This window comes from Pleuronectes platessa, chromosome 13 (assembly GCF_947347685.1).
Source record: "Pleuronectes platessa chromosome 13, fPlePla1.1, whole genome shotgun sequence".
Classification (NCBI taxonomy): Eukaryota; Metazoa; Chordata; class Actinopteri; order Pleuronectiformes; family Pleuronectidae; genus Pleuronectes; species Pleuronectes platessa.
The window spans coordinates 16,815,883-16,832,668 of record NC_070638.1 but is presented as its reverse complement, the minus strand read 5'-3'; the positions used below and the strand labels follow the sequence as shown (position 1 = coordinate 16,832,668).

Genomic DNA, 16,786 nt, shown 5'->3' with positions numbered 1-16,786 from the left:
GAAATTTCTACATGTTAAAACAGGTACAAAATATTTTTTCCAAATGAGCAGGTGGTTTGAATAACAAAGCAAAGGTTTGTCGGTTTAATAAAGTTGTTAATTAAATGTAATAAGTAAGTGGCTCCATATTGTAAACAATGCTTACTATTAAGTTAATTTTTTGTTTTTAATCACTTCACTCTGAAGATTTCTATTTTTGTTAGTTTCCATCAAAAATACAACATGTGACTGTGATATTATCATCAGTTATATATGTACAGAGTTGGGAGGAGGAGGTCAAAAGGTAAATCCCTGACATAGCATAAATATAATTGTTTCACCTCTTTGATCTCTTGGCTGCAGTTCGTAGTTTCCAAAACCGCTGCAATAGGGAAAACAAATTATTAATGTTAACCCGGCACCAAACATCTGGACACACAGCGCAGCACAATCCAGTTGAAACTGTTTCCCTGGCATTACCCAGAAGATTGATGTTTTGTTGTTGCACCGTGAATCAACCTCCACTTTGATTTCTACTTATAACGTCCTGATTTTCCTGTCGGAGATCGTCTAATCCCCGACCGGCGCAGGACAAGCCCCTTGGCTGTAGCCGCTGCACTTGTTGTCTGATAAGCCAGAGGAGGAGAACGGGGGGTTCCAGGGTATTTACACAAGCTGCAAATCTCTCTGTTATTGTAGCTCCGGTCACATCTCTCCATCACTGGCAGTCAATTACCTGAGCTTTCTTGTGATTAGACAGAAAACCACATTGTTGATAGTATAATTATAACCTTAGCCTATTTACTGCAGTCTGTAATGACTGTGATAAGGTTGGTTGGCATCACATTCTGGCTATAGCAAGCTCATTGCATTTTTTTAACCTACTGGCTCCATCGTGATCTCATTCATGCAAACTAATACCTCTCATCTAAGAGCTTCACATGCCAGAGGTAGCAATTTGTTAATTGCATTCAGATGACAAAACCCACCGTGTGATCACTCAGGAGTATAGTAGAGCACAGTCTGAGTTAAAGCAATTCACCTCAAAACACTTCATTTTCCCTCATTTGTTAAAATACTAACAATCATATCATATTAAAGAATACACATAATCATTTAGAGATTTGTGAATTCAACATGTCAGTGAAGCCGAGGGCACAATCCAGCTGCAGGGATATCTGGGGTTATTGAAGAACAGCATCTTCCTGGAAGACTCAAAGAAAACAAAGATTGAGGCCGGTGCTTGAGGGAAGTGATAAAAGGCAAAACTGGAGTAAGAAGTGATAGGAATCTATGAATAGAGAGATTGCTTGACTTGTTGAAATGGCAGCATCAGCCAATGAGCATGAAGAGAAAAGAAAGCAGTCGGGAGTGATGACGTTTGTTATGTCCTTCTCCTGAATGTCCTGTTAGTGTAGGGTCACCTGTAGATCATCGTCCCTGCAGCAGAAGATTCAGTTGGTCAGATGCTTGCAAACCTTGAGCTGCACCTCATCTACTACGAATCTGAGAGAGAGGCATGGTCATAGCATTGACTGCATGTAACAGCTGTGACACAGTGAAGTGACCTAAAGGAAGATAAATGGTGCCACACTGACGCTGTAAAGCTTGTCATCTAAGAGAGTAAGACAATATAAGTGTCTAATGGTCCTTTAACGTGAGAATGTAAAGCATTTAAAATCTTCCAACCTGCCTCAGTACACTCAAGAGTTTTGATGCTACAGCGTGATTTCGTAGCTTTTGTTGGCTTAAGTGACTGCTGGTGTTTAGCAAAAGTAATTGTCCGTTGATGAGGATTTGTCAAATTTTAAACTGTAATGCTATGAAAAGAACGCCTCGACCAGGATTTCCTCTTAAGACGGGCTAAATGTTTCCAAAACGACACTCTGCGCTGTGTGTGGGGAGGTTGGAGAGTTCGTCAGCTTGAAATGGCGCCTCTTGTGGCTGAGCGGGGGGTCTCCAGCTGGTCCAGTGTTGCAGCACTAAGTTCCTAACTATAACTGCCATAACAACACAGCTTTGATTTTTATTCAACTTAATTTTAAGAAATCTCAACAAAAATGATCTTAATTCAATGACAATTTATTAGTATTATTAATTATCTCAAGAGACACCCAGCAGTTCCCACAATAAGCAAACACTTTGTGAGGAGAGAGAGAAAAATTCTCTTCAAGCCCCCTGCCTATGTAACCGGTCTGGCTTAAACTTCACTTCAAACTCTGCGTTGTGTCTGTTAATGTTGTGGGGACTAAATGAGGACGACTCTTGCCTTGCCAGTTGAGGGCCTTTATCGTCTACAGCTCTCATATCCGTACAGCGACTTCACAAAACCAGGTTTCACACATACACACCTCTGGTCGCCAAGCTGATGGTGAACCAGTCTGAAGTAGTGTTAATCCGGGTCACGCAACAAGATTAGATTTAACAAACTAAAAGCTCCCCACACTAATATACACATGACAACAGGAGAATAACAAAATGTTAACAAACAAATGTGGCGACGCCGGTGAGCTAGTTCTGGCAGGCAACTCGAGCTGCGCTGCGCCAATCATGTTACATACATCATGTGATATACCTCACTCTCCACAACCATCTGTAATACACACCCACCTTATCAGGTGGTCTATTTAACAAGAGAGACATTTCCCATCAACCCCTCTTGCTCGCACTGCTGCTGCCGTATTGCCACCAGTTGCTTCAGCCCCTCCACCCCCCCAGCATCCACCTGTAGGCTCCAATGGGGGGTTACAAGTATTTGCTCATCACTCCCATCATTCCTGTGTAATCATATGGGGGAGTGATTAAGTTGGAGCCTGGACACCAAACACTAAATCTGTTGTAATAAATATATTACATGATCGAACGTGAGTTGTCTGACCGAAATGGACTTTATATGAAAAACATTAGTCTAACGTATTCGATTACACCGACATCTTTAAAATGTTTCTGTCAAATACTTTAACATCATGCCTGCTCTTGTTGTCGTAATGTCTCCGGCTCCAGTCGAGCAGCTGCGGTTCTACACTTTTGTTACGTGCACATTCCCACCACACTTATTTTGTTCTCTCAGGCTACAGTCCAAACCAAGTGTGGCATTATTTGACATTTTTGTGAAAACATATTATGTACCCGGCAGAAATGGCAATCTGGCCTCCTCCCACAGCCCAAAGACATTGAGGTTGGGGTAAGGTGTACTGGGACTCCAAATTGGCGGTAGGTGTGAATGTTAGTTTGAGTGATTGTTTGTCCCTGTAAGACACTGGCGACCTGTCCAGGGTGTGTCAGCTGGGACCGGCTCCAGCTCCCCCCCTGTGACCCTCAAAGGATAAGTGGTATAGATAATGGATGAATAGACCTTGTCTGCACGTATCTTCAAATTCCTGTTGCTCCTGACACTTTCATACTTCCTCACACTGTCAGATGTGTAGTCACACAGTGTTATATGGATGGTCTGCTGCCAAACCAGCTATCATACACTCGTACAAACGCACCCTCAGAATCTTGTGACCCCTCATCTTTTAAACTGACAGGCTGACACTCTCTCTCCTCCTCCTCCTCCTCCTCCTCCTCCTCCTCCTCCTCCTCCTCACTCTCCTTCGTTGCCTTCTCATCAACATCTTCCCACAAACAACAGCTGCCGGCATGTTTTTCTTTTTCCAATTCTTCTACACAAGCTGTTAACAGTGTAAAGCTTTTTATTGTGAAAATGAATGCCTCTACAACAGCGCTTTTCAAGGTTTTCCCCATTTAAATGCAAATTGCACTCATCGGCTGATAATGTTTATGATTAACCAGGTTTATTCCTCTCCCTCATAGAAAGGGAGAGGTTTGCAAAGCTCTGTGTGGCCCCACGGACGAGAGGAGAGGAGGAGCGTGTAGCAGAGAGAGCACACTTCAAAAGACATACCAAAATTTTGTATTTACACATTTACAGGGACAAATTAAGATATCCTGCATAGACTGAAGCAAGGATAATGCAATTTCTAACAAGAGTTTTCCTTTCTGTCTGTCCGTCTGTGTTTCTACTTTCCATTGGTCAGTTTGATGTCTGGTCTCGCCGCCCTGGACGCTAAGTGCTCCAGCCGCCTGGGCATCATGACCATCTCCTACTACCTCTGGACCACCTTCGTTGCTGTGGTAGTGGGCATCGTCATGGTATACATCATCCACCCGGGTGGCGCTGCCCAGAAGGAGGCCTCGGAGGAGAGCAAGAAGCCGATGACCAGCTCTGCTGACGCCCTGCTGGATCTCATTCGGTAAGAGGTCGTCCCCTTTCTCCTCCATCGCTCACTCAGTGTCAGTTCGCTCAGATGAAACTCATCATTCTCATGGAAGAGTGAGTGAGAGGTGCATGATCGATGTCACGACACTGCCTTCACACACAGAAGAGTTAAAGGGCCAAAGAGAGACATGTACATGACATGAATTTATATTCAAACATTCATGAGAATCTATTGTACCGGAGTTTTTGTCCAATACTGACCATTAAATATAACAAGCACCAGACAGCATCACTGGTTGAATGAAAACCAATGGTTTATGTGTTATTCTCTAAGAGAAGGAGAGGAAAGAAATTGAAAAAGCATTTTCCTCTAAAATATTGGAGTGTTTAACCTCTTCAGCACTGAAAGAAACCATGTGGGAAGGAATCACCACTGTTTGGTTCAAGCTCATCACATGTGGGTGTATACAACCTAAGATGTAAGGTTATGAGTAGGCATTAATTGGCTATAAAGGATCGCAAGTCTTAAAGGTTGGAACCAGTGCTCTATAGAAATATCCTGTCATAAAGCCTGTGGGAATGGGATCAGGCTCTGTTGTTGTTATGGGATTTTCTAAATTATTGCAGATATTTTTACTGAAATCAAAAACAGGGATATATTGTATATGTTTAACAAAACCAAAAAGAAAACAAATAGATAATCGAGAGATGCAAGGTAATATTTGATTTGTGTTTGAAGTGAATTTGCAAAGGAAATCTCTAATATTGACTGCACTACTCGTGGCAGCAGACTAAGTGGGGAAACTCTTTGCAAGCACTGAGACTAAATATAATTATCTGCTTCACACCTTGGAAATGACTGAGAGAGAGAGACGTGCAAACTTTGTGAGGATTATAACTGATTGCGTGCACGACGCCTTGTCATTACACCTGTCTATTAATACCTGCGATTGTTCATTTCTAGCTCTGCGTGTGCTCTCATGTGCTCGAGGTCAGAGCGTAAAGCCTGGAGCCTCGTGTACCAGTGGGTTATCGTGCTGAGCTAATTAGTGCTGCTGAGGTGCCGGTGCTGCGTTCGAGGCATAGATTAGAGGTGAGGCTAGGACAGAGGCAAGGTGGGAAACATGACCATGAGGTAGAGAGCCGCTGTGTCAGTGTGACAGTCGGTCAGTGGGCTAAAGGCAGCAGGCATCCACATCGACGCACTGTAAACTACAGAAAACCCAAAACTGTGTGTTTTTCATAAAAAAATATTTCAGACTTTCACATTTAAAAGCAATATTTTGATACACCATCTACTGGAATCTGGTTCCAATTGTTAACATTTCGGAGTTTCAATAACTGAATCAAATCGTGGTCGATTTTTGTTCTTTTTCTAATGACTCACTTTTAATCAATATGAAATGGCACTACGTGCTAATCACGTGGCAATGGTGAAGTGTCTTCGTATGTGTGTATGTGTGTGTGTTTGTGTGTGTGTCTGTGTGTATGTGTGTGTGTGTGTGTGTTTGTGTGTGTGTCACAGAGCACAGCTTTGCTTTGGATTTAGATCGCAAAGCTTCTTTACAGCCTTCATCTATCATGCATACTATGTTGGTCCTCTCACAAACGAGCCGGGCTGCCTGCGGCCGTGTGTTTACATGTGCGAGTGTGTGATAAGTATGTATAATGAGCCCAGTATGTATGAATATGTGCATACTTGGATTTATTAGGCCCAACGCGGTCAGAGTGGTTCATTAGCCTGCTTTGCCGTCTTAGACCCAGGACAGGCTGCTGAATGGCTAAGTGGTCAAATCCGTGCAGAATACTCACTGCGACCTTGTGACCTGCACCATAATGTGGGCCCACACTCTCTCTGACTCTTGTATGTCACCCTGTTTAATGCATGAGCTGTAAAATGCAATATGTCCTTTAATCCTTCTGCATCTGTAATGTGCTGTCTGAATTGCGGAATGACACACAATTATTCAACAGCCTGCAGTTTGCGCTATAGTGCTGGACGATATGGCCAAAGGTTATGTCGAGATCAAATGTTCATCGACATAATTAGAAATTAGTCAATAAAGCTTGAAGTCCTCAAAAGGCACTTCTTGCAAGAAGTTATTATCAATCAGTCATATTCTGCACCACAAAGGGAGGGGGCTGCATTGCCCTCCTGTTTATGTTTATGATTTAATCAGTCCATTGAAAGTATTGATTACACATTCAAATATATATTTAAAATTTATAATAAAACAATAAATAGATTTCCTCAACTGATTTAATGGGATTGTGTTGATTAAATGTCTTTAAGGAAGAGTCAAAGTTTTAAAAATAATCAGGTTCCACTGTCTAAAGTAGTTTGTTTTCAATATTTCATTACATTGATTTATGAATTAATTATTACTTGTACACAATTTTTTAATTATCATAAAAGCTTTAAAATATGTGTCTTGGGATTCAAGGACACTTCAGCATGTGGACGTGAGCCACATAGTCCTATTCATAGAGTTCTGGTGATTCTATGAATAATAATTGATAGAATATATGAAATGATAATTCCCGCATCATCAATGTGAACTTGTATTTAATATCACTGACCTTCTCCTCCACCATGTACAGTCAATACGTAGCTGTGGTGTAATCCTCAGACTTCATTTGAAAAATCACTGAACTGTGGGAGATTTTACTAACAGTGATTCCAGTATAAATCTCCATCCACCACTCATATGATCATATAATGTCCATAGTGTGCAGGGTTGCAGGGCTATGGAACCATGTCCCAGCTCAAACTGGGTAAAGAGCAGAGGACAATCAGTTAATCAGTCATATTCACAACGACATATGAGCACTTATGTACACTTATGCACTTAAGTACAGAGGGAAACGTGCATGTCATTGGAATATGGGAAAATCAATTCAGTTACACATATTAAATGAATGCCTCTGACAAACCTGCTTTAAAACCAAGAGACACAGGAAAGAATCCTTATTGAAAATGAATTATGCTTTCCAAAAAAGACATGTTGTGTTGTCCTCTTATTCATTATTGTGAACCTGCACTCTTCCCGCATTTTTCTATCCTGTTTTGTGTGATTAATTTTCCTTTTTCTTTTTGTTCCTACTAACAAATGTAAAGTGTCCCTGGCTCTCTTGAAAGGCGCTTTATAAATTGATGTTATGATTAATATTATAAGTATTTGCACTACATCTCTGTCTGTGACTGAAGGAAACATTTGTGCTTTACTTTGAAATGACACGTGTGTTACTTTCGTGGTGACTGATGCCATACACTGAAGGACTTACATGTTTCCTACACTTCTCCTCCACAGCAACATGTTTCCAGCCAATCTCGTTCAAGCTACATTTCAACAGGTAAGCTGAAGTGATGAAGGCAAAGACACTCACTTTTTAAGGGGGGGGGGGGGTTCCAATGGTGTTGAGGCAGCAATATTTCTGTCTTTCTCCTCTACTCTGCAACCCTTTGTGTTAGATGAATATTAAAGTGTAATCAAATAGGAAGGTAAAAATGTGCCCACCTTTACCAGTAAATACCATTGTGACAGCATGTGGATGTTAGTATTATAAAGGGACACACTGAGAGAATCTGCTGCCTCGCACATCTACGTTTTGTGTCATGTTCATTCTGATGTTTTTGTTTTTTAAAGTATCGAACACAGAGAGTCCCAGAACTCATCCCCAAACCAACGTTGGCTCAGCTCCTCGATGAGACCACCACGCGCAGGATCTACATCTACGGCATCCAGGATGACAACGGCACCGACATTCAGAACTTCTCCCTGGACCTCACACCGCCACCTGACGTCATCATGAAAACATCCCCCGGTACCAGCGAAGGCATGAATGTGCTGGGGATTGTTATTTTCTCTGCAACCATGGGTAAGTAGCTGGCACGGAGCTCACAAGCACACACACACCGTCACACACATAACATACTACTACTTACTTGCAGGATTGAAGTCTCGGCACACACACACCTTTGCATAATTAATAGAAAACTATTTTGTATTTCCCCTGAGGGAGGCAGAGAACAAAGATATTACGTTATTCACATTTGCTTACATTTGCTAAATGCAATATTGTTGATATATAATTGAATATATGAATAAATTAACATAACATTGTGTACTACATTGTGTTTTTTTTTTTTTTATCCAGGAATAATGTTGGGGAGGATGGGACCCAATGGAAGCGCTCTGGTCAACTTCTGCCAGAGTTTAAATGAGGCAGTGTTGAAGATTGTTGCCATAGTCATCTGGTAAGACATGTTATCATGAGAGTGAGCAGCACCAAAATAAATTAACAATTATTTACAAATAATAACTGTAGTGATGATCAATTAGCTTTAGCTGAACCATTATTAAGAAGCTCTCATTTTTAGCCATTTCTCATTGCTTGGCTGTATGAGCGGCAGTGGTGTCCACCTCTTTGGGCCCCAAGACTGAAATACACTATATGGACAAAAGCTGTAACAGCCTCCACTCTTCTGGGAAGGCTCTCGACCAGATTCTGGAGTGTGTCCACGGGAATCGTGGCCCTTTAATATCTTGATGGCGGTGGACTAGTGGCAGAAACTTGGACTATGGGCAGAAAAGGTCTCTGGTTCGTCTCTGGTTCGACTCCACGGAGAAACAACAAAAAGACGAACCTGGATTGATCTGTCCAAAAATCCAAGAGGATTCTCCCTACCCTGTCTAGTGCCCCTGAGCAAGGCACCTTACTCTCCCAACATCTGCTCCCCGTGCGCCGTACATGGTCGCTTACTGCTCTGTGTGTTCTGCACCAGATGGGTCAAAAGCAGAGGTTAAATTTCCCTACAATTGCATGAATGTGCCTTTGCATGCATGTGTTTGGGACAAATAAATGTATCTTAATTTTATTTAGTGTAGAAACAACAGTTTTGCTGCTGCTATGATCCAAACGTTAGATGGAACCACATCCATAATTTGTTTTGGTTCTTATTTACATTTGAACACTATGAAAGATGTTATACTTGCTATTCATAGAGTTGTCAGTGGTGTTTCAATACTAGAAGCAGCGAGAAATAGCATTTTAAGAAAAGCTTTTGTTGTGGCTGATAACCTCAACATGTGCTCTACCTCCTCTCCTCTCCTCTCCTCTCCTCTCCTCTCCTCTCCTCTCCTCTCCTCTCCTCTCCTCTCCTCTTTCCTTCCCAGGTATTTCCCATTCGGTATTGTGTTCCTGGTTGCCGGAAAGATCTTGGAGATGGACGACCCTTCAGCCATGGGGAAGAAGCTTGGCTTTTACGCCATTACCGTGGTAATGGGCTTGGTGCTGCATGGGCTCTTCATCCTCCCAGCCATGTACTTCTTCATCACTAAAAAGAGTCCCATTGTTTACATCAGAGGCATCCTACAGGCTCTGCTTATCTCCTTAGCAACCTCATCCAGGTAAAAGACCTTTCTCAAATACGCACGACACTGGATTTATCTTTATATTCATTTACAAATTCAGGGGAAAGGAATCTGATTTGCTTTATTTATTCATGAACCAGCAAGTAATGGAGAAACAACCCACGTAATCAAGTTCCTATCATATTTCTATGTATAAGATAATTATGAGATTAATAATTTACCTCTAATTATCTAGACAGTGGCAGCCCATATTCGAATTTGTCTGACCACAGTTTCATAGTGAACCAAAACCTTTTTCAACACTTCCATTTGGCCTGTGTACTCGTCACTCAGAGTCAGATGGCAGGAGACTTACATTCGTCCATGTGCATCCACCCTGCCACTATAGTTTTAAAAAATCCGCTCCACAATGTACTGGTCCTCCACACAACAATTTTTGTGGAGGTTGTTTCTGATTTCTATTTTCCACCTCAAGATTGTATTTTATACTTGGATTGGAGATTTGTAGAATAGGGCTTTTCCAACAACAGAGCACATTGTAGCCATTCAAAGGGATGAGCAGCATTACTCATAGTTAGTCCACATCATCTTCATACATTTTCAAATACTAGCAATTGTCCTCCATCAAAATGACATGAATCTACTGAACTCATACATTGAGAAAAGCATTTACACCAAGCAGATGCAGATTTAGAGCACTCGGATATTTCACTGCTTTGTCACATTGGCTCAAACAAGAGCTACTTGTAACAAATGGGTTCTGTGACTTTTTTGCATGAAAGCCGATAAACGCAGCTCCTTACAAGAGGTGTTTCATAGACTGATCTGATTGTCTGAAGGAGCTGTCATCATTATCTTTTCCCCTCGCAGCTCTGCAACTCTGCCTATCACCTTCAAGTGCCTCCTCGAGAACAACCACATCGACAGACGCATCATCCGCTTCGTGCTGCCCGTCGGTGCCACCATCAACATGGACGGCACCGCTCTCTACGAGGCCGTGGCAGCCATCTTCATCGCCCAAGTGAATAATTATGAGCTTGACTTTGGGCAGATCATCACAATCAGGTAAGAGCAGGCTAATTTTTGCCTGAGGCAGGCACCAACACAAATGTGACTTATTACCTGTTTTAAATGTCAGCAGGTCAGGGAGGTTGAACAATATGAAAGATATTCTCTGAGCTCTTGAGTCAAATGAAAAGCTGTTATTATCAAATGTTTCTACCACTTTATGGATTTTATTGGATGTCTTAATTAAAGGAAGTCAAATAAAAGCGCAGCGATTAAGGGGCATGCAACTAATATTACAGATATTAAAAGAGTTGAGAGACATATACCATGTAGGAAAACAATTCATCTGGCTTTTCCTTTGGGAGAATTCCAAGCCTGTGTCTAGAGTGGATCGACCTTCACTAGAAACTATATGTCAGCGTATAAGGAATCTAAGTCTCCCCTGTACAGGTTTTGAGCATCTTTTATTCAACTGTCTCTTGTCAATGCCTCCTCCTTCATTCAAGGTTTCCATAAGATGAATTCAACCACAGTAAAATAAATAACAATTAGAAATAACATATTTAGAAAATAAAAATTGGTAGATAAGCTTAAAATAAAAAATATCATCAGCCCTTTGATTTTCTTTGCACCTATGAACCATAAAGTCACTCCTGGGGCTCATACCTTCGTCAAAGGCCAACAGTCCCCTTGAATTCAACCAATCTGCCTCAAGTTACACACACTCATGGATATTAGTTTCACTATTGTGCCAGATTCTTTTCATCAAGACCCATGAATTATTCCCCTGGGAAACTGGGAAATTATTGAAAAACGTTGTCTTCCAACGTTAAAGATTTTTTTTTTTTTTTAAACTGGATCCTACATTCTGTACTTAATATAAATGGGTGCTTCCCTGATCCAAGCCACATATTTCCCCCAAGTTTTGCAAAAAGTTCAGTATTTTTGGTGCAATCTTTTTTACAGACAAACAAACAAACCCAAACAAATGGGCAGGGGTTAAACCATAACCTCCTTGGCGAAGGTAATAATGGAGAGAAGCTGCAACAGGGCAATTTATAGCACCACAGTTTTTTTGCAAACTAGCTCATTTGTATGATTCAGCAAACCCTGCAGATAATTGGGATTTCTGGCAGCTTTTATTTTTTAGGGGTCTGAGTTATTTTGGCATTTTGGAAAGCATACTTACTCATGACCTGTTGAGAGATATTTGATAACCTTAACTTCACTTAAAAATGTCAATTTAAAACATTTCTGGGGTTATTTGCTGGAATAACTTCCATTACTTCCATCTACTCTGGTTGCCAGGCAACTGAACATTTTATTAGCAAGTTTCAGACAAGCTGATGGGTGGATTTACCTTTTGAAAAACCAAGGCACAGTCCTTCATCTGTTTCCTCCTGTTTCTAGTATTTATGCTATGCTAAGATAAGAGAAGTTAACAGGCTTCATGTTAACAGAAAGACAGGAGAGTGGCAGTGGGGAAATTGCTCATCATACTCTTTATAATAAATGCATTTCCTCATATTTTTCCTTTTGAAATGACTACATATACAGCTGGGTCAGGTTTTTATCTGAGTAGCACTTGTTGCATATAAGGACAACCTCTCCTAAAGTGTGACGACACAAGCAAATTTAATTTGGGTCAAATGGTGCCGGCACACTTGCGGTGATTTGAGTGCAACATATGAATTATCTAACGTCACACATTTGGTTTAATTCTGATTAATAAAAAAAATATGAAGAGATTTACTCGATACACATATATGTAAATGTCACACAGATTACGACTCATATGAGCTTCTTAGTCTGATCTGATTTCTGCTAAATCCGTCTGGAAGCCCCAGGGAGACAGACAGACTCATAGACCAACACAAACACAAACAGACCCCCTCCGGCCAGTACCACCACCCTACGACTTTCAGCCCCAGGTGAACAAGTCCACCCTGAAAAAAAGTCCTGTTCCTCCTCTAATTTGATGACATTTCCTGCTGTGATAACATTAAGCAGACCTCTCCCCATGGCTGCGGCTTGTGCCCATTCCCTCATAATCCCTTGGCTGTAAGACCCATATGACCTGTATTACTCATCTCCCTTGTCACGCCAGAATTATAATAATTTTTCCCTCTCTGGATGCTGTTCCCGTGCTGTTTGGCTGCTGACCAGGAAGCTGCTCCATCTGCATGCTCAACCCAAGCCCAACTTCCCTCCTCATCTGCCATTCCTACAAGCTAAGCCTTAGCACCCTTAAGACTGAGGACTTGTATTAGGCCTCGGAAATATTTGTTGCATGGCCACAAGGACTCTGTACTTTGGCAACAATAATAATGGTCTAACTTTCATCGGTGGGGGGAATGTGTTGGGCAAGTTGGCTTTATTCCCTGGCAGTTGGCAGCTCAGGCTTATTTGTTCCTCCAATGCTAGGTCATTCAGAAATGGCATCCAGAGTAAAAAAAACTATGCCTAACAAATGTGCAGATGGTGATCTTCCCCTCATGGGAGCAGCTGACAACAACAACATTGTTTATATCAAGCAATTTTTTCTGCCATTGCCCCCTCACCAACCCCGTCCCCGAACAGTCTGTCAAAGCTAGTGTCACTAGTCACAGAAGGCCTGGCAAGCTTTGGATTTTTCCACATGCAGAAATAGTGTCTGTGGGGCTGTCTGTTATGTTTGTGATAGGCTGGACCCAAATGCAGATATAGGTAGGAAGCAGGGCTAAATTAGTTAATAACCAATGAAACAAGGCGGGCAACATCTTGGAAGGACGCTGGTGGCTGAAAAAATCCCAACTCCAAAAAAGGCACAAAAAAACACTGGGAGAAAATGCAGAACTAAAGACATGTTTATGAACAGAACTGGAGACATCACAAGAAGCAGACCAGACAAGGTGACAAAGGGAAAACCCGACACTACAAAATGGCAAACTCACTGTAAAGTGGATTGTATTGAGGGATTTCGGACACAGCCAGAGATATAAAGGGAGGCAGAGATAGTTTAACACATAGATATTTATATAAAGGCTAGATGTCTCGTCCGCGTTGCCGGCCATCTTCCCACAGGCGGCACACCCACCCACAACATTGTGTTGGTAGTGGTACATTAACTTTTTAAATAAAATAAAATAAAATGATTCTTTATGTATAGTTGTAAAGGGAAATCTTGTACCTATATAGAACATTATTCGATTTTTTTTTAAATAAAATAATTATTCATAAGTATGCAGTGTCATAACTACATCTCTGACTTTTATAACAAACCGAACCGTTTAAAAAATCGGTGGAAAATTTAGCAAGTTATGGTTATTTAAAAAGTACGTATCACTACAGCACAATGTTATGGGTGAGCGAGCTGCCTGTGGCAAGATGGCCGCCATGTGCGGACGTTCGACTCCATTGGCCGAGACATCTAGCCTTTATATATATATCTATGAACACACACTGTGACACGGGTCAAAACAGGAAGGGAAGTGACTGTCAAAATAATATATGAAGCAAGAAAACATACACATGGCATTGCTTCCAGATACACGATAATTTATTTATTGTATTCTGAATTAACTGATGGTGGGTGTTTCTGTAAAACCCCTGCAGCTGTAAACTTCACTCGCTGAGTTGTTCTGCCTCAAATTCCATCTCCGCTTAACGCAGCCTCTTTCTCTCATTTGCTTCATCAACAGCATCCTCCCAGGGTACTGTTATTTTTTCAAAGTAGAAGGCAGGGTGTAACAGAGTACCAGGTCCGGTTTCAGGGTGGTGTTGACAATGTGTGATGGGACTATAATGGTAAGCCTTTGAGATTCTCTGGCTTGCTCCAATGGGCCCCTCCTGCCTGGTCAGTGGAGTAGGCCCTCTCAGTCCCAGCACTCTCTCGGACAAAAGGCTTGAAACTGCTCGAAGTTTTGAAGGGCAACACATTGGTAGCAGTTCTCTTTGTTACGAAAACCTCAAGATCACTGTGGCCTGACGAAACTTGTTTTTGGTCTCTATATGTGACCCATTATATAAATGCCATTGGGAATTTTTTCAAATTATGACCAGTGGTCACATGTAAGTCTGGATAATAATGTATGTAGGAATTGCACTGATTGTAAAATCACAGGGCTGTGATCTAAGTTGACCTATTTCAGTCATTTGAATCTACCCCTCACAAACTATTCTGTACTTTCCCTCACAACTTCTGTGAGAGCCAAAAATTAAGACTTTCTCGAGAATCTTTTCCTGTAGATTATAAAAATAAAAACACTCTGCGCCTCTGTCTGTTCTCCCAGCATCACTGCCACTGCAGCCAGTATCGGTGCAGCAGGAATCCCACAGGCAGGACTCGTAACCATGGTGATCGTGCTGACCTCCGTGGGTCTGCCCACTGATGACATCACTCTCATCATTGCTGTTGACTGGGCCTTGTAAGTAAGGTTTTCTTCTTTTCACAGAGAATAGCATACAATCAAAATCACCATGTTTGGGAAATGACATGCTATGTGGGCTGATGTCCATGCTACTCACTAGAAGGCAACACTTGAATTATTGAAAATACACACAATTAGACCAGGCACATTACTTCATGCATCTGGAACACTATACTGTGAGCTTCTATGTTGCATGAACCTGAATGAAAGCTTCATTGACAACATGGTTTTGGTTTTATCATGTAGGGATCGATTCAGGACCATGGTGAACGTGATGGGTGACGCCCTGGCCACCGGCATCATGGCTCATATCTGCAGAAAAGATTTTGTCAAAGAGGGGGAGCAGGTGAGAGCATCATGGTCAAATTAATGGACTCTGCAGGAGTCTGCACTTTGCACATCATTTTATAATTCACAATTTCATCATTGACGATCCAGGTTGTCTCGACCTTTGCATGGAACAAACCGTACTAATTGCTCTTTGAAAAGGAGAGGGAGAAGTGGTGTGTGGGTGTAATATAGAGTTTATTTAATATATATAGTTAAATATTTTGCATGTGTGTAGAAGGTCAATTGGGTTTTAGGTGGTGGAGGAGGTTTGGCATTTCAGGAAATACCTTTAATTTCTTTTTTGCCAAGAGTTAGTATGAATAATGGATGGAGCCAAGAGAGATGTTATTCAACCTTGGACAAAAAAATTCTAAACAACAAAAGTTACAAAATTAAAAGGTTCATTAATTTGGAAAGACTTCTACACGCTGACAAGTCAGACAAGTCTTTAGCGTCTTTAATCCTTCCAACAAGTTTTTCGGGAAATCAGTTCTGTGGTTTTTGTGTAATCTTGCCAACAAACAAACAAAAAAACATAAGCTCCTTTGTATTTAAGAGCATCCTCTTCCTCTCCCTCTTCCTCATCTCATCCACCAGGTGCCTCTGATCTGCGAGACCAAACCCATGATCAGCATCCAGCAGATGATGACCTACCAGAACCAGAAGAACGGCTGCTACCAGCCGGCCCCGCCGGGCAGCAGGCAGGACCACTTTGCCCCGGACGTGGCCCGCCTGATGCAGCTGGAGGAGGGCGTTCGGCCGGCAGAGAAGAAGAAGCAAGGCCACTCCTCCCATCGCAAGAGAGAGCACAGGGACAAGGAACACTGTTCAATTGACATGAACGGCCTGGAGACTAATGTATAAAAAGCAGCCGCCCTCTCGACAGCCACTGGCACATCCGCAGCTGCAGGACCAGCAGGAGAGGAAGAACAGATCCAGGAACTGAGGTGACTGAAGTTCACATGCTTCTCTCTTCTGAGAAGGACGGACAGCGGCCAAGAAAATACTTTTTTTTTCTACATAACCTAAATGATGACCCTCATTTGATTGTGTATGTTTGTGAGTGTACATATTTATCAGATGTATTATTGTACAGCGGCAGTGAGAGCGTGCTGTGGCTTACAAACCGTTTCACTCCCAGATCTGTGAGTCTCCCTCGCAGGGAAGTGAAAACTCATGACAGATCAAATTAAAGGAGTCTGTCTCTCCTTCAGCATTTCATTGGGTTTTTATTGTATTCTCTGAAAATCGAAACGCTTGGTGTGTGTTTTTCCAGTTGATTCACTATAACTCAAGAAAGCGCACAACAGAAAGACAAAATGGCACTATGCAAGATGATCGAACTGTAACAAGAACCCCTTTCATTTGAACGCAACTATGCAATAGTTTCACATTTAAGAAACATATTTCTCCGATTTCTGGGGAAGAAAAAAAAAATGGGAATTTTCTCGGCAACACATTTC

At 41.7% G+C, this 16,786-nt stretch overlaps 1 protein-coding gene across 1 annotated transcript in view; it reads left to right on the top strand.

Moving 5' to 3' along the window:
• The window catches only part of slc1a7a (solute carrier family 1 member 7a), a 28,858-nt gene extending 12,671 nt beyond the window's left edge, over positions 1–16,187 (top strand). The window contains exons 3-11 of the mRNA XM_053438177.1: positions 4,020–4,235; positions 7,513–7,555; positions 7,849–8,080; positions 8,360–8,459; positions 9,379–9,612; positions 10,447–10,641; positions 14,856–14,990; positions 15,240–15,339; positions 15,921–16,187. Of these exons, the coding sequence (XP_053294152.1) occupies positions 4,020–4,235; positions 7,513–7,555; positions 7,849–8,080; positions 8,360–8,459; positions 9,379–9,612; positions 10,447–10,641; positions 14,856–14,990; positions 15,240–15,339; positions 15,921–16,187 (1,522 nt within the window). The remainder of the gene's footprint in view (positions 1–4,019; positions 4,236–7,512; positions 7,556–7,848; positions 8,081–8,359; positions 8,460–9,378; positions 9,613–10,446; positions 10,642–14,855; positions 14,991–15,239; positions 15,340–15,920) is intronic.
• The last annotated feature ends 599 nt before the right edge of the window (positions 16,188–16,786 follow it).